At 40.8% G+C, this 24,555-nt stretch overlaps 1 protein-coding gene across 1 annotated transcript in view; it reads left to right on the top strand.

Annotated features, from left to right (window-relative positions):
- LOC100772039 (murinoglobulin-1-like) overlaps positions 1 to 24,555 on the top strand; it is a 55,197-nt gene that overhangs the window by 23,608 nt on the left and 7,034 nt on the right. Inside the window, exons 14-28 of the mRNA XM_035449024.1 lie at positions 5,286 to 5,434; positions 5,609 to 5,758; positions 10,659 to 10,808; positions 11,816 to 11,903; positions 14,296 to 14,434; positions 15,421 to 15,649; positions 16,352 to 16,478; positions 17,026 to 17,147; positions 17,634 to 17,685; positions 20,607 to 20,690; positions 20,935 to 21,111; positions 22,013 to 22,100; positions 22,884 to 23,040; positions 23,275 to 23,349; positions 23,741 to 23,921. Of these exons, the coding sequence (XP_035304915.1) occupies positions 5,286 to 5,434; positions 5,609 to 5,758; positions 10,659 to 10,808; positions 11,816 to 11,903; positions 14,296 to 14,434; positions 15,421 to 15,649; positions 16,352 to 16,478; positions 17,026 to 17,147; positions 17,634 to 17,685; positions 20,607 to 20,690; positions 20,935 to 21,111; positions 22,013 to 22,100; positions 22,884 to 23,040; positions 23,275 to 23,349; positions 23,741 to 23,921 (1,968 nt within the window). The remainder of the gene's footprint in view (positions 1 to 5,285; positions 5,435 to 5,608; positions 5,759 to 10,658; positions 10,809 to 11,815; positions 11,904 to 14,295; positions 14,435 to 15,420; positions 15,650 to 16,351; positions 16,479 to 17,025; positions 17,148 to 17,633; positions 17,686 to 20,606; positions 20,691 to 20,934; positions 21,112 to 22,012; positions 22,101 to 22,883; positions 23,041 to 23,274; positions 23,350 to 23,740; positions 23,922 to 24,555) is intronic.

The following is a 24,555-nucleotide window of genomic DNA, read 5'->3' as shown; positions in this document are numbered from 1 at the left end:
CATTCTAGGTACACCAATTTTTATTCATTTGATTCATTTTTTATTGTTGTAAACTGTGGGGTGTTTGGGGGGATGGGGAGTGTTTATCTGTGTGTGCATCTTTTTTAATTAATGTTAGTTTGAAGTCCATTTTGTTAGATTTTAGGATAGGTCCACCAGCTTGTTTCTTAGGTCCTTTTGATTGGAAATTTTTTTCCCAAATATTTACTCTGAGGTAATGTATGTCTATGCAGTTGGGGTCTGTTTTTTTGTACACAGCAGAAGAATGGATTCTGTTTTCATAGCCAATCTATAGCCAATGTCCTTTTATAGGTGAATTGAGACCATTTTTATTAATGAATATTAATGTTCAATGATTGCTAGTTCCTGTTACTTTATTTTTGTTGGTGGTGATGTCATTGTGTATTCAGTTCCCTTCTTTGGGATTTGCTGCTGTAAACTCATCTATTGCCTGTGTTCTTGTGGATGTAGTTGATTTCCTTGGGCTAGCATTTTCATTGTAGTAAGTTTTACAGGGCTGGATTTGTGGATAGGTATTGTTTAAAATGCTTTTATCGTGGAATATCTTGTTTTCTCCATCTATGGTTATTGAAAGCTTTGCTGGGTAAAGTAGTCTGGGCTGGCATCTCTGGTCCCTTAGTGTCTGCATAACATCTGTCCAGGGCCTTCTGACTTACATTGTTTCTGTTGAGAAGTCAGGTGTAATTCTGAGAGTCTGCCTTTATATGTTACCTGGCCTTTCTCCTTTGAAGCTCTTAAAATTCTTTCTTTACTCTGCATGTTTATTGTTTTGATTATTATGTGGCGAGGGGACTTTTTCTTGGTCCAGTCTATTTGGTGTTCTCTAAGTCTCTTCTATTTTCATAGGCATGACTTCTATAGGTTGGGAAAGTATTCTTCTATGATTTTGTTGAATATATTTTCTGTACCTTTGAGTTAGACTTCTCCTTCTTCTATATATATTTTTCTTAGGTTTTGTCTTTTCAAGCTGTCCCAGATGTTCTGCATGTTTTCTACTAAGGATTTGTTGGATTTAAAATTTTGTTTGACCAATGAATGTATATCTTCTACAGTGTCTTCAACACCTGAAATCCTCTGTCCCTTATATTCTGTTATTTACACTTGCATTTGTGGTTCCTGATTGTTTACCTAGATTTCCATTTAAAGAAATCCCTCAGTTTGCCTTTTCTTTACTGCCTCTATTTCAGATTTCAAGTCTTGAATCATTTCCTTCACTTGTTTGATTGCTCTTTCTTGGTCTTCTTTCATGGATATGTTCATATCTTCCAGTGTTTTGTTTTGTTTTCCTCCATTTCTTTAAGGGAATTTTTCATTTCCTCTTTAAGGGCCTTAACCACCCTCCTAAAGTTATTTTTAGGTCATTTTCTTCTGCTTCATCTGAGTTGGATGCTCAGTTCTTGCTGTTGTAGCATCACTAGTTTCTAGTGGTGCCGGTTTTGCTCTTTATATTGTTGAGTGTATTCTTACCTTGTTGTCTATGCATCTCTTCCTCTAATAATTGGTGTAGGTGCAGCCTGTGTTTAGGGGAGATCTCTATTTCTCTAATTGGTATAGTTGGTGGCTGTGGCTCCGTTGACTACTCCTTCAGACACAAGTCAATCAGAGCCTCTTGTGAATGCTCTTCTCCATAGAAGTGGGCCCAAGGCTCAGGTGGTTGCTCCTTGAGGTCCAGGTAGGTCTAGAGTTCCAGTGACATCCTCCCAATTGAAGGAGAGACTACAGCTTCAATGATTGCTCCTTTAGGTGTAGGTGGGACTGAGGGTCCAGTAGATGATGTAGCAGTGGGTTATCTCCACCTGAGAAACGGAAGCAGATGCAGGCTGGGACACAGGTGCTCTTTCATAGAGGAACTTCTTACCATAGTTTCTGTAAGATACTGCTGGAAACAACTGCTGTCGTCTCACCCAGTGGTTGCTCCCTATTCCTGGGCCTAAGACTTGGGCCTCCCCTGATGCTGCTCCTGGACCTGAGACTCAGGCCTCCCTCTGATGCCTCTTCAGGGCTGGGGTTCGGGCCTCCCACTGATCTTCTTCTGTTTCTGTTCAACAGGTCTTTCATGGATATCAACAAAGCATGGCACAGCAAATTGTGGTAAGACTATGCACCTCCTTTTTAGTATGGCTGGGAAAGGCAACTCAGTATGAGGAATGCGTTCCCAAGAGCCAGCCAAACATTAGGGACAGCCCCTTCCCACATTGTTGAGATTCTGACAAATAGACCAAACTACACAACTGTCACATATTTGTAGAGGGGCTAGGTTGGTACCACACAGGCTCTCTGGTTAATGGTACAGAGACTGTGAGTTCCTATGAAACAGGTTAGTTAAGTCTGTGGGTTTTCTTGTGATGTCCTTGACAACTCTGGTTCCTACAGTCCTTGTTCTCTCTCTTCAGCGCTATTCCCCAAGCTCAGCCTAATGTTCAGTGTGGGTCTCTGCATCAGTTTCCATCGGTTGCTGGATATAGACTCTCTGATGATGATTGGGGAAGTCACCAGTCTGATTACAGGAGGAGGCCAGTTCAGGCTATATATCCACCATTTCTAGAAGTCTTAGCTGAGGTCATGCTTCTAGATTCCTGGGAGTTTCCCTTGCACAAGACTTCTACCTGACCCAAATTGTGCTCCTTTCCAGTCATTGGTTTCAGTACTCTCCCTCCATCCAAACCCAACACTACTCCCCAAGTTCCCACACATAACTGTCCACCCACGAGATCTCTTCTATTTCCCTTTTCCAGGGAAATCCATACCTCTCATCCCCCTTTGGGCCCTGTTTGTTACCTAGTGTCTCTGGGGCTATGGATTGTGGCCTGCTTATCCTTTACTTTATACCTAATATTCACTTATAAGTGAGTACATATCATATTTGTCTTTCTGGGTCTGGTTCACCTCACTCAGGACGATTTTTTTCTAGTTCCTTCGATTTACCTTCACATTTCCTGATGTCGTTGTTTTTTAAAAGCTGAATAATACTCCATTGTGTAAATGTACCACATTTTCTTTATCCATTCTTCAGGTGAGGGGCATCTAAGTTTTTTCTAGGTTCTGGCTACTATGAATAAAGCTGTTATGAACATTAGTTGAGCAAGTGTCCTTGTGGTATGATTGAGCATCCATTGGGTATATGCCCAAGAGTGACATAGCTTGGTCTTGAGGTAGATCAATTCCTAGTTCTCTGAGAAACCACCATATTGATTTCCAAAGTAACTGTACAAGTTTGCACTCCCACCAGCAGTGGGAGAGTGTTTCTCTTGCTCCACATCCTCTCCAGCATTAACTGGCATTTGTATTTTTCATCTTAGCAGTTCTGACAGGAGTCAAATGAAATCTCAAAGTTGTTTTGATTTGCATTTCCCTGTTCAACTAAGGATGTTGAACAATTCTTTAAATGTTTCTAAGCGATTTCAGATTCTTCTGTTGTTCATTCTGGTTAGATCTGTACTCCATTTTTCAATTGAATTATTTGCTATTTGATGTCTATTTTCTTGAGTTCTTCATGTATTTTAGAAATAACCCCACTATTGAATGGGAAATTGGTGAAGGTCTTTCCCATTTTGTAGATGGATGTTTTGTCCTATGGACAGTGTCCTTTCCCTTGCAAAAGTTTTTAAGTTTCATGAGGTTTGTTAATTATTTATCTCAGTATCTGTACTACTGGTGATCTATTCAGGAAGTTGTCTCCTGGTCCAATGTGTTCAAGGCTATTTCCCAGTTTCTTTTCTATCAGGTTCAGTGTAACTGGATTATGCTGAGGTCTTTCATCCACTTGGAATTGAGTTTTGTGATAGATATGAGTCTCTTTGCGTTCTTCCACATGCCATCATCCATTTATTCCAGCACCATTGTTGAAGATGCTTTCTTTTTTCCATATACAAAGCATTTCAGTCATTCCTACTCCTCACTAATTTCCTCCAGCTCCTCCCTGACTCTCTCTGCCAGGCCTCTTCCCTACTTCATAGCTTTTTTAACCTATTGGGCTGTAAGTGGCATGGGGCCATCCACTGAAACATTGGCTATGTAACAGGAGCTGCATCCCTGAAGAAATCTGACACATCCTCCCCTCAGCAGCCATCAAGTGTCAATAGCTCGTCAGCTAAGAGTGGGTCTCCATGAACCCCTCCCCGTAATGCAGCAATGTTGATTGGTTGATGTTGTAAAGGTCTTGGGCAGCTAATCATAGCTGCTGTGACTTAATGAATGAAATCACTCTCTCAAATCCTGATGGTTGCTCAGTTCTACTTGGATCAACTCTCTCTCTCTCTCTCTCTCTCTCTCTCTCTCTCTCTCTCTCTCTCTCTCTCTCTCTCTCAATTGTGCCTCTTCCACCTGCTCCTATTAAAATCCCAAGTTGCCACTGGATCCTGGTATTCTCAAGATTCACCTTCTGGTCATCCTTTCCTTCCCAAATAACACTACCACGGGCAAATGTATTTTTTATAACTTACCTTGTCATCACCCTTTTCTTCTCATTGAAATATCGACTGCATGAAACACATAAATTTATGTATGTAGCTTCACAGAGATCTTCCAGTTGATTTTTAGAAGTGGTCAGTATTTGGTATCTGCTCACCAAACTTACTGGAAAAGGGCTTCATTTTCACTGAACAATTACAAAAACTATTTTGCTATTTAATGACGTATCTGGTTGGTTCTTCAATGGACACTAAATGGGAATCATAGTACCAATCTTGAGAAGGTTTATAGATCTCCCCAGGTTCACCAGAAACGATAACAGAGACTTCTAAATGGCTTAATTTTTCTCTGAAGAAATGTAAATACTGTGAACATTTAGTTGAGAAAAAGAGTTTATCTACAAAGATATGCTTAGAATTTTCAAATACTGCTTGCACCTCTGAGATCATCATGACTTTACAGCTCCCCAAGCACGAGGTTGCCAACTATATAATTCTCTCTCTTATTGGAATAATAAAAGAAACATCAGTCAGGGTTGTTTCATCCCTTTTTATAAGAGGAGTGTCTAGCAGATGCTGTTTGGGATGTTAGTGTGTAAAAGAGATAAGAGTTAGTATATGAGTAGGTATAAATAATCAATATAACTTACCATGGAAAACATCTTGATGGAAGATATCTTGCTCTGAGTGTCCCATACCTCCTGAGATCATTAGCATATGAACAATTAACCAGAGAACAGACCAGATGTAAGAAAGTCTTCCACAGACAGACATTGCTCTACATCCCTGTGTTCAGATATTCCTGTTTTCCAGCCAATATTATGACCCATAACTCTGACTTCCCATTCCCTCCAGCTCCAGTAATAGGAGACTTTGACCTAGAAATCCCTGTGGAGTTGAGCATGGCTCCGGTGACCAGCGTATTCGTCTACACCATCTTTCCTAATGGAGAAATAATTGCAGACTCTGCAAAATATTATGTTGAAAAGTGTCTTCTCAACAAAGTGAGTAATTTGTTTCTTAAAATTTCTATTTAAAAAGAAAAAAAATGTCTTAAGGATGCAGAGAGTTGGAATCTGGTAAACAAATATGCACTCAGAGGTAGAGGGTGACTGACCAGGCAGGCTTCAGGGCTGCAAGAGCAGGAAGCTGGCTAAGCTTGATTTCCCTTCCCTCAGGTGGACCTGAGCTTCACCCCAGCCCGAAGTCTTCCAGCCTCACAGGCCCATCTGCAAGTCACAGCTTCTCCTCAGTCTCTCTGTGGTCTAAGGGCTGTGGACCAAAGTGTGCTGCTTCTGAGACCTGAAGCTGAGGTCTCCCCTTCCTGGGTGAGTCCCCATCATCCTCTGTCCAAGAAAGGCCAGTGGTGAGGCTCTGATACGCTGGTTCTGATAAATTGGGTCATTCATACACTAGGGCTCCTAAATGTAAAAATACTACATGTAATGCTAAAGGCATCGCTCAGGGAGTTCTTGTTATAAAACCCAGAAGAACTGCTCAAACACTTCAGCCAATAATCTCAAGACCAAGCCTGAAGTCAAGCACTCTGAGTTGTAAACCTTGTGAGTGACCCAGGTGCTCTGTGTCTTACTGCACCTCTCCTGGCACAGGAGTGGCTAGCCCTCATAACACAGTCATGATGGAGCTTTTCGGAAAGACGCTGTCTGTGGGATACAAACCAAACAGTTTATACAAATGGAATCTTGTACCTCTCAAGAGTTCCCCAAATAAGAAAAAGACAGGATGCTTTAAAATTTAAAAACAGAGTATAAGGAGGCTCTCAACTTGTTTTAAAAAATTCTCAGCTATGCAACTTGTTGTGCCAGGTTCGAGAAGCCCAGAGACTAACCCAAGGAATCAACACTCTGATGCAAAAGCAAAAGGTTTCTTTTCATTTCAAGTTGGCCAGTTAGGATCTCACTGCATGGCAGGCAAATGAGATGCCAACCAGTCAAAAAGAGTAGCTTTTAAAGGGGCAGACTATACCGTTGAAGGCCACAAATTACAGAGTTTCCGTGGTTACTTAAGATCATACAAAGTACAGAGTTAGTCAGTAACTATACATTTTAAGGGAGATACATTTGACTGAGATAACACAGGGCATGGGCTATCAGGGTTACAGGGTCGCAGGGTCTGTCAGTGATCCCCTGGGCTGGGGGATCTTTATGACCAGCAATTAGCAATGTTAACAGGAGTGGTGGACAGTTACCTCCACTTCTCTGAGAGCAGGGGATCTGACACTAGCCATGGCACTCCTGATTTGAGGAGTAAATTTTCCTTTACCATTAGATGTTCCCATTTCAGGGCCTAAGTTTTTAAACTTTTATTAATTTTCATTTTTGGTTCCTCACAACTGAAACCATAAACTATGTACAGGTTCTCACCTAAGTTAACCATATCAAAACTCTTCTTTATATTGAAATCTGAATGGGATTTATTAAGAAAAATTACATGTTCACTGTAATTGTTTAAAAAATTATTCTTCACACTAGCTAACATCATGTTTTATATGTAAGGTGCATACGTGAATTTAAAAACAGTAATCATTAGTCCAGATCATGTTGGGAATTTACCTGTCTTCGTAATGTGTAGGTTAAATCAGCATTTAATTTAAATGATGAAATTTTATGATGCACATGCAGAAAATACTTAGGTAAATATTTGACTAGAATGTGTTTCTTTTAAATTTTGACTTTCCCCAAATCCATTCAGTAAGAGACTTTTTGAGCAACTGTTTCAGCTGACAAATACAATTAGTTTTTAAAAATCAAAAACAAACAACAACAAAACCTACAAGTAATACCCAAAGAGTTTTAATAAAAAACGTAATTCCCTTGCTCCCATCTCCTTGCGACAGCCATGCTTTAGCTGCTTGTGCTTTCAATGATTACAGCTATTTCTTTAATATTTTATACCACATTCTCTATTAGTCTTGGACAATATTGGCCTTACTTCATTTTTTTTTGAGACAGGGTTTCTCTGTGTAGCTTTGGAGCCTATCCTGGCACTCGCCCTGGAGACCAGGCTGGCCTCAAACTCACAGAGATCCGCCTGCTTCTGCCTCCCGAGTGCTGGGATTAAAGGCTTGTGCCCTCAAAGACCCTCGGCCTTCCTTCATTTTTAACATCATCTGTTCATTCTTCTTACTATAAAGTAGCTGTATACTGAAGCTGATTAGACAGACCCTTCCTGTCTTCATCTTGCCCTCAAAACTATATGATTACTGTGTAAAATCTGTAGAGAGTTTTCTTTCTATAACCAGAAAATATGGCTCCTTATTGAGTCAGATAGTGTGCTGTGGTCATCTTTCCTCTCATTTGTATTCATGTGTCATGACATTTAATCATTCCTTTTCATATTTGCTTTAGGGTCATCCTCCTCACTTGGTTTCAGTTCTCTAGTGTCTGTGGCAGTTCTCAGTTCTACTCTTGTCCCCAGTGGAGTTCTCTGTCACCCTGCTCTCATCCTGGACCATGTCTGCAGTCCAGGTGTTCACCCCTCTTTTGGGGAGTCCCTTCAAAATTCCCTGTTTGGTTCACTATTTTCTGACTTCCTTTTAGGGTGCTGCCTCCCTGGGGTATTCAGCATGTGCAGTACTGTTCTGATAAAGAGGGAATCACAGATGAACTTCTTTTGGTGCTATGAGTATCTAACTTATGGTAATAATTAATACTTTGAAAAGGGGCAAACCGTCAGCTAAGAAATCATGTTCCCTGAGAACTCTGGAGACATAGTGTTATGATGCTCGATGCCATTAATTCTACATCTTCCTATTTGTTCAGTATTTCCTCTCTGGCATCTCTTCGGGTCTTTTATTCATAACTGATCTCCAGAATATTGAGTAAATTGTCTAATATCTTTCTTTTACCCCAACTGTCCTTCGATTTTTTTCTTTTTTCTTTTTTATTAGTTCAAATTAGGAACAAGCTTGTTTCACATATCAATCCCTTCTCATTCTCCCTCCCCTCCCTCAGCCTTCCCATTAACCCCCCATATCTCTCCTACCCCAAATCCCCTCCACTCCCCAGGCAGGGTAGGGCCCTCCACGGGGGCTCCCCAAAGTCCACCACATCGTCCTGGGCCGGGCCTAGGCCCTCCCCCATGTGTCCAGGCCGAGAGAGCATCCCTTCACGTGGGATGGGCTCTCAAAGTTCCTTCTTACACCAGGGAAAACTACTGATCCACTACCAGGGTCCCACTAGAGTGCGGAGGCCTCCTCATTGACATCCATGTTCAGGGGTCTGGATCAGTCCTGTGCTGGCCTCCCAGACAGCATTCTGGGGTCCATGTGCTCCCCCTTGTTCAGGCCTTGTTTCTGTGGGTTTCACCAGCCTGGTACTGACCCCTTTGATCGTCATTCCTTCCTCTCTGCACCTGGGTTCCACAGTTCAGTTCAGTGTATATCTTTGGGTGTCTGCCTCTGCTTCCATCAGCCACAGGATGAGGGCTCTATGATGACATATAAAGTAGTCATCATTCTCATCATAGGGCAAGGGCATTTAGGGTATCCTCTCCACCATTGCCTAGATTGTCAGTTTATGTCATCCTTGTAGATCTCTGGAAATCTCCCTAGTGCCGGATATCTCTTCAGACCGATAATGGCTCCCTCTGCTATGGTATCTCTCATCCTGTTCTCTTCTATTCTTCCCCCAAATCAACATTTCTGCTCCTCCATTTTCTCTTCTCCCCTCCTCTTCTCCTCTTCACATTCTGCCAGCTCCCTCTCCCCTACCCTCATGGGCACAATTAGTTCATGAGATCCTGCCCCTTCCCATTCTCTGGAGTCCATGCATTTTTCCCTTAGAGTCCTTCTTGTTTCCTGGTTTCTTTGGTTAAGAGGATTGTAGGCTGGTAATCCTTTGCTCTATGTCTAAAATTCATATATGAATGAGTACATACAAAGTTTGTCTTTTTGTGACTAGGTTACCTTACGCAGGATGGTTTCTTCTAGTTCCATAGGATTTGCTGAAGGAGGTTTTCTATTTTTTTGAGCTATTTCCTTCAGATGTACCTTTCATATTTTTAAATATTTTGCTGCAAATTATCTTTATGTCCAAACCTATTTTTTCCTGCTCTAGATTTTAGATAGTCTTGAGTTTGCTGCGTGGATACAATGTTTCCTATCACTTGAGAATGGTATATTGTTTATTTTTTCCTTTCTTTTTGCTTTGGTCTCTTTTCTCTTAAAGCTCCTATCTCTGCTCATGTTGGTGTCTGTCACTGACACTGGAACTCTTCAGAAGAATTGCGTGTCTATTCATAGAGAACTGAGGTTGGCCCTGTGGTCTGTCCTGGGGTGATGCTGTCTGTCACATGACTGGCTGGGTTGCTGCTTTATAAGTAAGTCAGTCTGCTCTTTAGAGAGAAGCCACCAAAGGGAAAAGACAGTTTGTAAGCTTTTTTCCCCCAGAGTCACTACCCTGTCCCAAGAACAATTTCATGTCTCAGAGACACAGGGTCTGAACATCCTGGGTTGACAAGCTTTGGCTTCCTGTTTTCCTCACACATCTCCACCTACCCTTGCCTTTAGGGTTCCTGACCTCCAATGCCCAGGCTGGGTTCCCTGCAGTCTGGCAAAATTGCTTGTATGTCATCAGCGTCTCCAATGGCCACTAAACCATGATGCGCTTCTGTTCGGACATGTCACCTGCAGGCCCTCTACCTCTTTCTAATTCCACGAACTGCAGTTTCAAGGGTTGAACGAACCCTTCCATCAAAGATGGAGGTGGCTTGGGTGTGTTTGTTTTGTTTTGAATTTTTTCCCCTAAATTTTAGGAAAATTTGTAAAGAAATCTTCATTCAGGTCTCTTCAGGTTATCTACATATTGACTAACTCAACTTTTGTTTTGTTTGTTTGTTTTATAGTATACCAGTAGGCTGAAATATACAACTTCAGTGTTTTGTATTTATTGAATGGTTTATATAGTGTAAGCATGTTTCTAAATGTTTAATTTTTTATTAAATTATGTTAAAACACATCATTCTCAAAAATAATATGCAGGATTTACACTCTCTTTTTAATAAGTGGAATATGTTTAGTCTTTTTCTACATCTTGTGAACACCTTCAGAATAATGCACTCTTCAACAGGAAATATTTAGAAAACCTTGTTTGGGGATCCGTGAACATTCTAGAAGGAATTTCCAGTGATCAAACAGACCCATTTCTTTTCATGAGTATCTTCTACAAAAACCCAAGAAAGAGGCACCCTTGTCCCCTGTTCTTACAGATATACAACCTGCCAGAGATTCGGAACACTGAATACATCCCAACTCCAGACCAAATATTTCAAGAGCTAGAATTGTGTGTGTGGACTGACAATCCCACAGATGAAGTCTTATTGCACCCAGATGAGAAGGATGTCTACGGTTATGTGAAGGTAAGCCAGATTGCCCATTAATGTTCTGCTCTGTGAATTATTTGGGTTTAATGAAATGTTGTATTGGTAAAGAATTCCAGAGTCAGGCCAGGGATATAAATCACCAGCAGACCACCCACCTTACCTGTGGTGGTTCATGGATTCAAACCCAAGCATTCCAAAATTTGCATCTTGGAAAGGGCTCCGTCTAGGCACAGGCTGGATGAGGGGGCTTTTTTTTATTATTTCTGTTTTTTTTTTTTTAACAGGCTGTCATTATATAGCTCTGGCTCTCCTGACACTCACTCTGTAGACCAGTCTAGCCTTAAACTAACAGAGATCTGTAACAACTGTCTCACCAGCCAGTTCCCAAATAAGGACACATAGACTTATTAATAATTATGAATGTTCAGCCTTATCTTAGGCTCGTCCCATTAGCTCTTATAAGTTAATTTAACCTGTTTCTATTCATCTACAATTTGCTTTGGGGCTTTTTACCTTTCTTTCATTCCATAGGTCCTGCTTTCCCGCTTTCTCTGGCTAGCTGGCCCCTGGCATTTCTTTCTTTTGCTGTCCCCACCCCTCCTACCTAAATTCCTCTTCCTACTTACTTTCCTTGTTTGGAAATCCTGCCTATTATCGCTGCCTAGCTATTGGCTGTTTGGCTTTTTATTACATCAATCATAGGGACATATCTTCACACAGTGTAATCAAATATCTCGAAACACAGATCTACCTGTCCCTGCCTCCCAAGTGCTGAGATTAAAGGCATGTGCCACCGTGCAAGGCGGTGAGTGACTTTTTAAAATAACAGGGCATTGTTTCAGAAAGAAGGCCAGCACATGTGCCTCACTAGGAATTTTGTGCTTCTCAACACACTCTGTAAGTAGCATGAACAAAACTATTTGAATAGGAATTCTACTTGAACATCTGAAACTATATCCCAATTAGTTCCTATAATTTTTATACACTTTGATTTTTCTCAGAATTTTGAGATAATTTGCTTGATTTAATAATTTTCTTTCCAGGACATGGGCTTAAAGGCATTCACCAACTTGAAGATCAAATATCGTAAATTTTGTATTTCATATGGTGACAATTACCCTACAGTAGCAGGTAAAATAACAAATCAGCATATATTTTCAGAATAAAATCAATATGAATTGTTTATCAAAAGGGATAAAATAATATTGTAGAGCATGTATAGTATCCAAATAAGAGAGAAAGAACTCAAACTTACCTGAGCAAAATGTCCGCAAATGTATGGTGGTACTAAAAGGAAGTTAAAGATTAGAGGCTTTTCCTTCAGTGTTAGACAGATAAGACAAAATGCAGTTGTTACTGCAATAGAGACTCATTGTGTGAAGTGTGAAGAACTTCTGCAGACATGTACTAACAGGTGAGGAGAATTTCCTAAGTGTTAGAGACAAAGACCAGAAGGAAAAACCAGGCACAGAGTGAGGACGGTAAAGCAAAGCACTTGAGTCAAGGGTGATTTCTCACTCTGTCTTCAACCAGCACTAACCATCTTAAACCTTTCCCTCTTCCTGGCATGAGAGTCACTTCCAGAGTCTCTGCACCAGTTTGCATCCCCACCCTCAGCAAATGAGCTCCCCTTTCCCCTACACCCTCTCCAATTTGGTTGTCAGTTGTTTTGTTGACTATTCTGACTGGGGTGAGATAAAATCTCAAGTTGTTTTAATTTAGATTTCCTTAATTGCTAGCATGATGAACACTTATTAAATATATTTCTATTACTTTTGAAAACTGTGTTTAGTTCTACAGCCAATTATTAAATTGTTTTTTTTAACTCTTATATAGATTTTTTTGAGTTCTTTCTATAGTCAGGATGTTTGTCCTCTATCAGATGTACAGACAGCAAAGATCCTCTCCTACTCTGTGGGCTCCATTTCACTCAGTTGATTGTTTTCTTAGCTGTGCAGAACCATTTCAGTTTTGTGAGGACCCAAATGCCAATTATTGACCTGAATTTAGAAATGAATGGATCTTATTTAGAAAAGACCTTTCCTGCACCTTTATTTTGTAGGGTTACTGCTTATGTTTCTTTTCTAGCTTTTTCAGATTTCATGTTGAGATCCTTGATGCATTTGGAGTTGATTTGTACAGTGTCATTGATGTGGTCTATTTCCATTCTTCTGTATGTGATCATCCAGTTTTCACAGCACCATGTCTGAAAATGCTGTCTTTCTTCTAGTGTGTGTTTTGGCATCTGTGTCAACTATCAGATGGCTGTAATTACATGAGCTTCTATTTGGATTTTGTATTTTATTCCATTGACCTACATGTCTATTTTTATGCAAGTACCATGCTGGTTTTATTACTATACTTCTGCAATATAACTTGAAGTCGTGAAACCCTATTTTCATTATTATTTATTGTTTCATTATATTTATATTCTATTATTATTTAGTATTTATTCTAAATACTAAAATTTATTTTTTCATGTATGTTAACATAAAATAAAACATAGTTTTGCCTGAGAAGTATTAATTTCCCCCATACTGATTTGAAAAGAAATCAAAAGATCACCACAAATTTCTAAAAGCAACAAGACGTAAGACACTGTGACTACCCTAGACCGTGGTTAAATTGGGCAACTCTCCCTGTAGATGCTTAAGGTAAAGAGTGAAGAACTTAGTCACTAGGAATCACTGAGTAATAGAAAGATGGATTGCAGTCTGTGCCCATCACAGAGAAGGAACCATAGAAATGAAGCTGTCCGTGTGTGTGTATTTTAATAGGTGGAAAGATTTTCAATGGTGAGATTCAGTTGGGAGATACTGAGGTGAAGTCTTGACTGAATTAGCATGTATACTTGTTCATGGAAGAAGCAGAGCACAGACCCTGTGTCTCGACCTTGATACCTTGCATTTCTCACCAATACAAATCCAAGCAAATGCTAGGACTATTGAGTAATGAACTTCCTTTGCATCACCAATAGCAACAAAAACATACAAAACTACAACCTCTATATGGACTTTTCCATTGCGTGGATTTGCGATCCAAGAGTTTGTACCTATACCTCTTTCAGTTTTTATTTACATTGATACTAATTTAAAAAAATGGGATAATCCTGCAGATCTAGAAATCTAGTGAAATTAAAGGCATTCCAAGAATGTCTATGCTGATAATGTAGCTGTCATTCAGCTCTAGTCTGAAGAGATTCTCGTTGTAGCCACAGGATCTGTTGTCTGGGAAGTAGCATTACGGATCTTCATTCCTCCATCGTAACATTACATTTGGAAGCATTCCCTGACCATCCAACCCAACTACATGGGTGATGTTTTCTCCAGGATTTCATGGTTTCTGATTTTGACAAAGATGTTAGCCACTCTCCTCCAAATTGAGAGATTCAATGATTCACTTCCAGGGTCATTGTAATAGCATTGAACAGCCAGGAGGAAAGTGACAATTAAGCTACATTTAGGCTGCACATTGTGTCCATGTACTCAGTGCTTTGTTCAGGTCTTCCACTGAACCTTCATAGTGCCTTCTCTGGGATTCGATGATGTGACTAACGAAGGAGACTCAAGAACCAAGCCAGAAGTAGGACAAGAAGAGCTAGTCACTGAGACCATTCGAAAATATTTTCCTGAAACCTGGATCTGGGATTTAGTCACAGTAAAGTAAGTAAAGTAAGGATTCAGGCAGGTTATGAAAATTCTATTTCTTTGTCTTCTAGTACTTCTCTAATTTCCATCATAAACAATAGAAATGGCTAATTCAGAAGACCATAGCACATCAACCCATCAATTATAACATATATGTGTTTCCATCAGTCCCAGAAAATTCATGTAAAATTATCATACCTCTCTGATGCTTAAAAACATTCAGGAACACCATATTGAGTAATAAGTGAGGCAGTCCTACTTGGAGTAGACCATATAAGTCATAAAATTGTCATATAGTGTTTCAGAAATGAGAGTTTAGAGACAACTTGCCAGACGCTAATATGTAACATGAATAATAAAAGACCCAGAGACTGATATTGGAATTCAAGCTTGAAGTTGAAGAGCAGGGAAGCAAAGCAGTCAAGCCAGTAAATCTTACCTCTACCTCAGGTTGAAAGAGCAATCCTGTCTCCACGAATCCTCAGAGACAAAAACTCTCAGTTGCTGTCTCCTCTGCTTCTATTCTGTTCTCCACCCAACCATATTTTCCTGCCTCACCCTCCCTATCCTGGGATTGAACGCATGAGCTCTGTTACTCTTCACTCTTGTGTAGGCCAGGGTGACCTGGAACTCACAGAGATCCATCTGCCTCTGTCTCCTGAGTCCTGGGATTAAAGGATTTTGCCACTGCTGCCTAGCTTCTACAGTTAAGTAGTGTAGGTGGCTTTGCTTTCTGACACTCGAGGCAATATTTATTAAATCTTAAATAATGTATCACCACACAACTTCAAATCTATATTCAAATTTTCACTATCATACAGACTTTGAGGTGTCATGAAGCCCTGATTTGAGTTGGGAAACAAGACTACAGAAAGACGTTCGATTCCTATGACTCCTTTGAAGGGCTCAAAGGGTGGCTTTAGCTCACACTCTTTGTTACAATCTCAGAAATAAATCATTCACACTCTAACTTCCTGTGCTTCACACTCTCACTCTCCTAGCTCATCTGGAGTGACTGAAATGGAGGTGACAGTCCCTGACACCATCACTGAGTGGAAGGCCGGAGTCTTCTGCCTGTCCAATGACACCGGCCTTGGCCTCTCTCCTGTGGTATCTCTCCAAGCCTTCAAGCCCTTCTTCGTGGAGCTCACGATGCCCTACTCTGTGATCCGTGGAGAAGCCTTCACACTCAAGGCCACTGTGTTCAACTACCTCCCTACATGCATCCGGGTGAAGACCTTTTCCAATTAAGCAACACCAGAGGGGAAAGGGAAACTAGTGTGTGTAAAATTTAACTAAGAATTAAATGAAAAGATAGAATAAAGAGAGAAATAATTGTATTGAACCCTCAACACTGGTTCCAAATGCTTAAAAAAATCCCCACACTTGGAGTGTTCATATATGTATGAGTTGTTCAACAATATGGACACTGCATAAAATGCATTATGTGATTTTGCCAGTATACAAATAGCGCGTACTGTACTGAAAGCCGCAGGATATTCCATGTGGTCTCCTGATACAATCAAAATATATGGTCCCCAAAGATATAGTAAGCTGTTGTCAGGATAAAATGGCAGATTGTTCTACAATGTATTTTCTTTTCCTAAGATAGATAGATACATTAATATAATAGTTAAAAATCTACCACAGTAAATATATCTTTGACATCAAAATAAAGTAAATATACATAGATATACATATGATTATCTCTCTAATCGTTTGTGTAGCTAATACATAATGATAGCTAAATAAAATTCTAGACAGGTGTGTGCATATGAAACCTGTGTGAGCCTTCTGTGTCAGCTTATGTGACATTTTAGGCACATGTGTCCCGCTCCTACTCTCCATGCCCTTTCTGTGACCTCCACCCACCCATGATACCTTGTCCTTCTCTGGTGACATCTCTGCTATTTCTTTGCCCATGTGGCACAGGTGGGTGTGCTGCTGGAAGACTCCCCTGATTTCACAGCTGTCCCAGTGGCAAAAGACCAAGATTCTCACTGCCTCTGTGCCAATGGGAGGCACACCGAATCCTGGTTGGTAACTCCCAAATCATTAGGTAAGTGAAAATTCTGCAAAGGGGGCTCTATACAGAGAATAAGAAGGTAGGAAGGTTGCTTTTTTTTTATTTTTGTGCATCATGTGTGTACACACATGCACACATGTTTAAATCCAGAGGTCAACATTGATTCCTTCCCTCAATAACTTTCCTCCTTATTTTTATTTTTTCTGTTTTTTTGTTTTTTAATTACAAACAAGATTGAATTACATGACAATCCCAGTTCCCTTCCCCTCCCTTCCTCCCCTACCACGCCCCCAACTAAAATCCTACATATCACATATCCTTTCTTCTAATCTACACCTGAATCAACCTTTCTGCTCCCTCATGACCTCTGCATCCTCGTAGGAAGGTTGCTTAAGTTACTTCCTTCTCATTGGGTTCCCAAGCTCTGGGTCACCTCTGCTTCTGGCACATGCTCACCACATTCTTAAATACAGGACAACCCCTTGAGCTGCTCATAGACCTGAGGATGCTTTGCAGATCTTGGGGTTTGGAGGAGGCAAAGTTCCTGGCACATCTTAGCTCAGCTCTACCTGTGTTTCAGGGAATGTGAACTTCTCTGTGACTGCAGAAGCACAACAGTCCCCAGAGCCTTGTGGTTCTGAGGTGGCCACAGTTCCTGAAACCGGGAAAAAGGACACAGTTGTCAAAGTCCTGATAGTTGAGGTGAGAAACCTCTCTTGATTGACAGTGAGCTAAGAATGAACAATGCTGACTATGCTTAGATGAAAAATAAAAGATAATAATGCATGACCTTGAGACACTTCATGGCATAGGCGAGCTGGTGCTTTTAAATCAGTGTGTGTTCTGTTGTCTCTCCCTTCCCATTCTCTTAACTGGAGCTGGGAGGGGCTGGGCTATGCCAGTGTGTCTCCTTAAGCACCAACTCTTTCTTCTGATCCTATTATGACCCCCTCTTTAGTCTATATTGTCTTTCCTTATAACCTTCTTTTTGACCTGGCATGCCCAAATTCTCAAACGTTTATGCCATTCCTGCCGTGACGGAAAATTAGCCCATCTAATTCCAGCCCCTGACCCAAAAGTAAAGAAGCTGAGACCCCCAACCAAAATAATAATAATAATAAGACTCCAGCATCTTTGTGTTTGCACACACTGTAATTTCTCATGTCTGAAATTTCTATCTTTTGCAAGCCCGAAGGAATTAAGAAGGAACATACCTTCAGTTCACTGCTCTGTGCATCAGGTGAGAATCCTTTAAAACAACAGTAAGATAATCACTGATGTCATCTACTTAGATCTCTTACAATATACCTGTAATAAAACCAGGATAGTTGAGCAGTTTGCTCTGTTTGTGGGGCCCCTAGCAGTGGGATCAGGACCTGTGCCTGGCACACATCCTGGCCTTTTGGAACCTATTCCCCATGCTGGGATTCCTCACCCAGCACTGATGCTGGGGTTGGGATGGGGGGAGCGGAAGTTGGTCCTGCCTCAACTTGATATGCCATGTTTTGTAGACTCCCATTGGAGGCCTGCTCCTTTCTGCTACTTTATTTTTTGGGGGGTGGGTGTGGGTTTTGAGACAGGGTTTCTCTGTGGCTTTGGAGGCTTTCCTGAAATCAGCTCTTGTAGATAGCCTGGTTTCGAACTCTCAGAGATCTGCCTTCCTCTGCCTCTGCCTCTGCCTCTGCCTCCGGAGTGCTGGGATAAAAGGTGTGTGCCACCACAGCCCAGCTGATGCCTGTTCCTTTCTGGATGGAAGAGGAGTGGTTAGACTAGAGGTGGGAGGAGGGGTGAAAGGGAAGAGAGGAGAACTGGAAACTGGTTGGTATGTAAAGTAAATGAAAAAATTACTCAAAAAAAGAATGAAAACCAGGATACTGTATACCTCATAACCACTAAAAAATAACCAAACTGAGTCACATAATTTGGCGAGGTCTTTACTTACCAGACACAGTTATCAAGAGTACAGTCTGTTTTACCTGGGACTTCAGCGTTCATTGTAGCACTTTTCTTTAGGACAGAGAAGTGTTTTCATCCAGCCCATCTCAGTACTTAGAAAGTTTTAGCTAGGGAATAGCTAAGAAGAGGTCACAATCAAAATTTTCCTTAAAAAAGGAAAAATACAGAAATATCTTGGATATGAATGTAGTGGTTTGTATTAGATTATAAATAAAAACAAAGGCTTTATAGCTGAATAATATCCATACATATACCAAGAAAAATTATGATGTGTACTAAGCATAATATTTTTCTTTAATGGTTGTTTTTATGACTTAGTCTTTCATCTGTGCTCCTAACTGGGTGCACTATTGCAGAGGAAATACAACATCGTATCACACAGGGAAGCTCACTGTCCCCTATGAGGGGCAAGCATGAAGGCAGAGCCTGTCTGCTCACAGTAATGACTATATCACCAACACCTACACTAGTGAGTACTGTAGTGCTTGCTCAAAATATATTTGTCAAAAGAATAAAGAAATTGGGATAATAGTTTTAATGTAATATAAAAGCCATTATTATATGAAAGGTAGCAAAAGACATGAAGTTGAGCATATTTCTCTGTAAAAGGGATAAATAAACTAATGTAGCCACTACTAACATGGTGTGCAATGAAAACTGTCATATAATGCTAAAATCCTTTAAAAGTTTTCCATGGAAGGAAGCACACTAATTTTTTAAGCATCCAAGGACAGGATAAGAAAAACCTTATGAAGGGACCAGCTCCCCATTTCAGCAGCCATGACAGTAACACTTGCTCACTATGACCTTGTCTTAGTCACTAGAGGTTAGGTGCATGCCTCGTCACAAGGCAACAATCAGAAGTTAGCTGGTGGCGCTATGCTTTACGACCCTTGGTATACTTTACAGACAAGCACACAGCAATGACGCACAGAGCATAACAACCACCCTGGAAGGGCCTATGGGCCATAACAACCAGTTGACCAATCAACACAGGGCAATCCCTCCAAGCCTGGAGGCACACCAATCGTGAGCCTGTGCATACCCCTAGACACTCCCCTACAAGATATCTCACAGTCGGTTCAAACTGTCTTTTGTAGCCAACCTCCATGGTGAGTGGACAAAAGACCCGAACTAACATGGAGTTAGCTCGTTAAATTACAATAAAGTCTCATGCAGTTTGCAGCAAGCTCTCCAATCTTCCTGGAGATTGTGGTGACCACAGTTGTGGCCTGGGACCCCTGATACCTGAGTTTTTTCGGGGGTCTAACACTCATTCTTCCCAACTTTCAGTTTTGGTTCTCCTGACAATTATTTAATACAAGGCAATCTGGCCATCTCCTGACATAGGAAAGCCCTCCATGACAGCAGCATGAGAGTTCTCAGTGAGACCTTTTAAGGTAGCTCAGGGAGAACCCAGAAATAACAAAGGCCAGCTCAGCATTTACCCACTTTCTTATTCTGAAGTAGTGGATGTTTATTCATGCATTGCCTTATTTTAGGTTTCTATCATTGTGACAAAAACACCACGACCAAAAGCAACTTGGAGAGGAGTGGTTTGTTTCACCTTCCATGATCACAGTTCATGGTGGAGGGAAGACAGGGCAGGAACCTGAAGGAAGGAGCTGAAGCAGACGCTGGGGGGAGCGCTGCTTGCTCTCCCTGGCTTACTCACTTTGCTTTCTTGTATACCTGACAAAACCACCTGCTCAGAGGAGGCACCAACCACAGTGGGCCAGGCCCTGCCACATCAATCATTAAAAAAGAAAATGTGCTAAGACTTGCCTATAGACCAATTTTATAAAGGCATTTTCTCAATTGAGGTTCCCTCTTGCTAGAAAACACTAACTAGTGTCAAAGTTCACACACACAAAACAGACAAAACAAAAAACCCTAAGCAGAATATACATAAACCAAAATTCAATCAATAAACATATTTCATGTGTTTATTAAATAGTGATTATTAATTAATAATTAATAGGAGATTCAAAAATTCATTTAGCAGGTGCTTTGCTTCAATACAATAAGTGATAAAAGCAGAAGCAATAGTACCAGGAAATGTGGATTTGTATATTACCGCAAGATTATTTTCAGGGAAGCAAGAAGTCAAAGCTTTAGACACAATTCTAAACTGACTGGCCTTAGGGCAGTTTAGAAACTCAGAGAAAAGTGATAACCATCTATACGTTTCTTTTGCTTATTAAGATGCTAAGATATCTGAAAAAGTGTCCCTGAAGCTACCATTGAAGGTTGTGGAAGATTCAGTCAGAGCCCATTTCTCTGTGCAGGGTGAGTCATTCCATCCCTGGAGGACTTGGGGCAATGGTCACTACCACCAACCTGTCCCCTCTGTGACTCCAAATGTAAATTCTGAACTACTACACTTAAACCCTTTGCATCTTTCTTCTGTCTCAGCATCCACCTGGTTCCCAGCCCACCTCACCCTATCACCGAGAAATGATTCTACTTAAGATGCTGTTTTGTTCTTGAAGATAATGGCTGTTTTGTCTGATGTTACATCTCTCACTTCCAGGTGACATCTTGAGTTCGGCCATAAAAAACACACAAAACCTTCTGCATATGCCCTTTGGCTGTGGGGAGCAGAACATGGTGCTTTTTGCCCCCAACATCTATGTACTGAAATATCTGAATGAGACCCAACAGCTGACTCAGAACATCAAGTCCAAGGCCATTGGCTATCTCACTGAGGGTCAGTGTTGGGCGGGGGAGATGTAAAGGGTGGGGGAACAGACTACTAAATCTGAAACAGAAGCAAACTTTATTAAAAGTCACCTCAGTGTACAAAAAAAAATTATCTGTTAACTGAGACCACAGCCAGAGTTCTGGTTATCAGGGTGGGCTCCCCTTACTCTGCTTTTATAGTAAGAAGTAAGCATTAGTTATGGACCAAAGAACCTTTACAACGTCAAGGCAAAACTTCAGTACAGACTATTTTTTACAAATTCCATTAACAATGTCTTTGACTTAGTTACTGTTTATATTAGCTTTTTCTTTCTCTCATGAACTTCTAATGGTGTTTAACAAATCTGCACTTCCCTGCAGAGAAGTTTTCCCAAGGCAGAGAGGAGTATGAAACAATGCAACTGAAAGTCACAACTCAGTATTAAAAGTTAACTTAATTCACAGCAGCTGTGGGTTGTAACAAGGGGTTACCTGATAGCTAATTCTCCATACAGAGGGAGCCACTGAAAAAATGCTAACCTTGGATCACAGACAGCTCCTGGTCACAGAGACAGCAACTCCATTGTAAAAAGTTAATCCCTAACAGCTGACAGTTGCTGACTGTCAACTCCTACTTTTTCTTAAGTTGCAAATTCACATTCCTATACTTGTATATCCCTATTCCTGGGTCCTTCATTTCCTATTTCTGGATCCTTCAGTCACTTAGGCTTAGAAATTCGACCTTGTTCTTGCCCAGGGTCTCTCTAGAAATGGGCTTAGCATGCAGGGGGAAGAGAAAGCTGTGCAGTGCTCTCATTGGTCAGTCCTGCAAACCACAGCATATGAGGCCTCTGTGGCTCCAGAGTTACATCCAGTCCTTCTCTGGCACATCAGTTTCTTCAAAACACAAACAAAGCCTTCCATTCCAGGCTATCAGAGAGAACTGAACTACAAACACAAGGATGGCTCCTATAGCAGCTTTGGTGATCAAGATGGCCAGAGCGAAGGAAACACTTGGTAAGAAAAGTCCACTATCTGCCAGGCATTGTTCAACTCTTGTTCCCCTTGGCAGCTACACATGCACCATGTTTTATATAATATAATTGATGCCAGTGCAGAGACAGGTTTGAGGTATCAAGAAAAGTAAGTAGAGAACTGAAACTGTCTCAAGTCTCATCTGCTTTGGCTCCATTTAATAGGTGGTAACCTATTAATTTAAAAGGTGGGGTTCTCTTTTCTCCAGAAGATCTTTTGTCAGTAATACTTGGCTAAATATCCATGAGCATTGAAAGATGCTCTTGACTGAGACTTGAAAAGATGTTACCATTCTTCAGGAGACCTTGCATTGCATAAGAATGTGTTCTTGAGATAATACACACAGACAAACAGGTGACAAATGACATAGAAACTGATGGAAATAGGAGAGGGATGGAATTTTAGAGGCAGGAAACACATGGCAGGGGTTTTAGAAGATTTTTCTTTTCTACAAAAGAAACTCATCTGAAGGGGGGAAAGGTTGAGATGAGGATGCAGGTGTTAGGGAAACACCAGAGTGAGCAAGGGGGAAGCAACAAAAAAGCAAAGCAGGAAGCAGCTGAGCCACACTGTGGTGTCCAAATCCAAGAGGACCAGGGGATGGGAGACTACTTTGGAATAGCAAGAGACACTGTCCAGCTATACACACTCAGAGAGCCTTAGACTAACCAAACAGAAATGTGGTTCAGACCCCAGGAAACCTGTGTGTGAAGCCTCTGCATGAGAACAAAAGCCTTCAGCTCCCCACTCTCCCTTCCATATCAGGCTCACAGCCTTTGTGCTCAAGTCTTTTGCCCAAGCTCGAGCCTTCATCTTCATTGATGAAAAACACATCACCCATGCCTTCACCTGGCTGTCCCAGCAGCAGCAGGACAACGGTTGTTTTAGGAGCTCTGGATCGATGTTCAACAACGCCATGAAGGTGACCTATTGTGAACTACTTATAAGCATGGTGACCTTATAATAACATCTGAAAGTCAGGTCATACTACTTACCATGGTGACGAATAAGCTTCTAGGTTGGGAATGTACTTTTCATAAAGGGGATATAAATGAAAGCTTCCTTTGAATACAGAGTGTTGGCCATAAGTGAGGAAGACATCTTTGATGGACTGCTTGCTGTACATTTTACCTCTTTCATTCCTTTTGTTTTACAGGGTGGAGTAAAGGATGAAGTGACCCTCTCTGCCTATGTTACCATTGCCTTTCTAGAGAGTTCAATCCCAGACCCAGTAGGTGCCACACTGCTTCTCCAGCTTCCCAAGCTGGTTTAAAACCTAGGGTTTCCTAACCTCTCTAAAGCCAAGTGGCAGATTTCTTTTTTTTTTTTTTTTTACAAAACTTTTGCATTTGACAGATTACATTAGTAAGCATGCTCAATTAGATCCTGGTTATGTTGGAAACATCAAGTGGAAGACACAGCCTGTAATGCTGTCCCTAGCAGGCAGTATTTAAATGGAATGTTCTTTATAAAAAAGAATGGACCCCAAACAGAGGGAGTGAGGGAGGGAGAGGTATTGATGTGTGATTTGAAGAGAATAAATGTCTATATCCTCCATGTTTGTTCCAGGGTCTGCTAGGACCTTTTTCCACATTGCTCAGGTTTGATTTCTCTGCCAACAGCATCCCGTTGTCTCCAAAGCCCTGACCTGCCTAGAGTCGTCCTGGAAGACAATACAGCAAGAGGGAAATGGCAACTTTGTGTACACCAAGGCACTACTAGCCTATGCATTTGCTCTGGCAGGGAACCAGGATAAGAGAAATGAAATCATGAAATCACTTGATAATGAAGCTATAAAAGAAGGTAAGATGTGTGTTATCCACTGGAAGACAAATGTCACACAATTTCAATTTTATGTGTAACCTAGAAATGATGAACTTAAGGGTACAGAGAGTAGAATTGTGGCTATTAGGCTTCATTGTGGATCTTTTATCAATGGGGTAACATTTGGTTTAAGGATAGAAAGCTGCAGTTGGACAAGAGGCATGGACTCTGTGATGTCTTGAGGTCTACTGAGAGCATGATAAATAAGGTTGTTAACAATATCTTATATTTTAAAAGGTGTGAGATAGTATACTTTAAGTGTTCTCAAAACAAAAATAATGAATATGTGTGATATAACATTTTAATTGGCTTAATTTAGCCATGCCATTGTGAACATACTGTATTATCTATCATAATTGTGCATGACTTTATTTATGAGCTAAATTAATGAATGAAAAAAACATTAAACCTCATGCATTTGCATCAGTAAAAAAACAAACCAATGTGTGTTATCACATTTATCTCCATCCATTTCCAGGGAAGGGAAACAGGGGAATATACAGAGTGTCAAAACAGTATATTTTATTTCTGTCTCTATGGCACACAAAGGTTTCTCCTTAGACTGACCCTTTAGGAAATTAGTTATTTCTTCTATAAGCGAACAATTTCTCTT

This window comes from Cricetulus griseus, chromosome 8 (genome assembly GCF_003668045.3).
Source record: "Cricetulus griseus strain 17A/GY chromosome 8, alternate assembly CriGri-PICRH-1.0, whole genome shotgun sequence".
NCBI classification, from domain to species: Eukaryota; Metazoa; Chordata; class Mammalia; order Rodentia; family Cricetidae; genus Cricetulus; species Cricetulus griseus.
The sequence above is the reverse complement of the archived record's forward strand: the minus strand, read 5'-3'. Positions and strand labels throughout refer to the sequence as shown.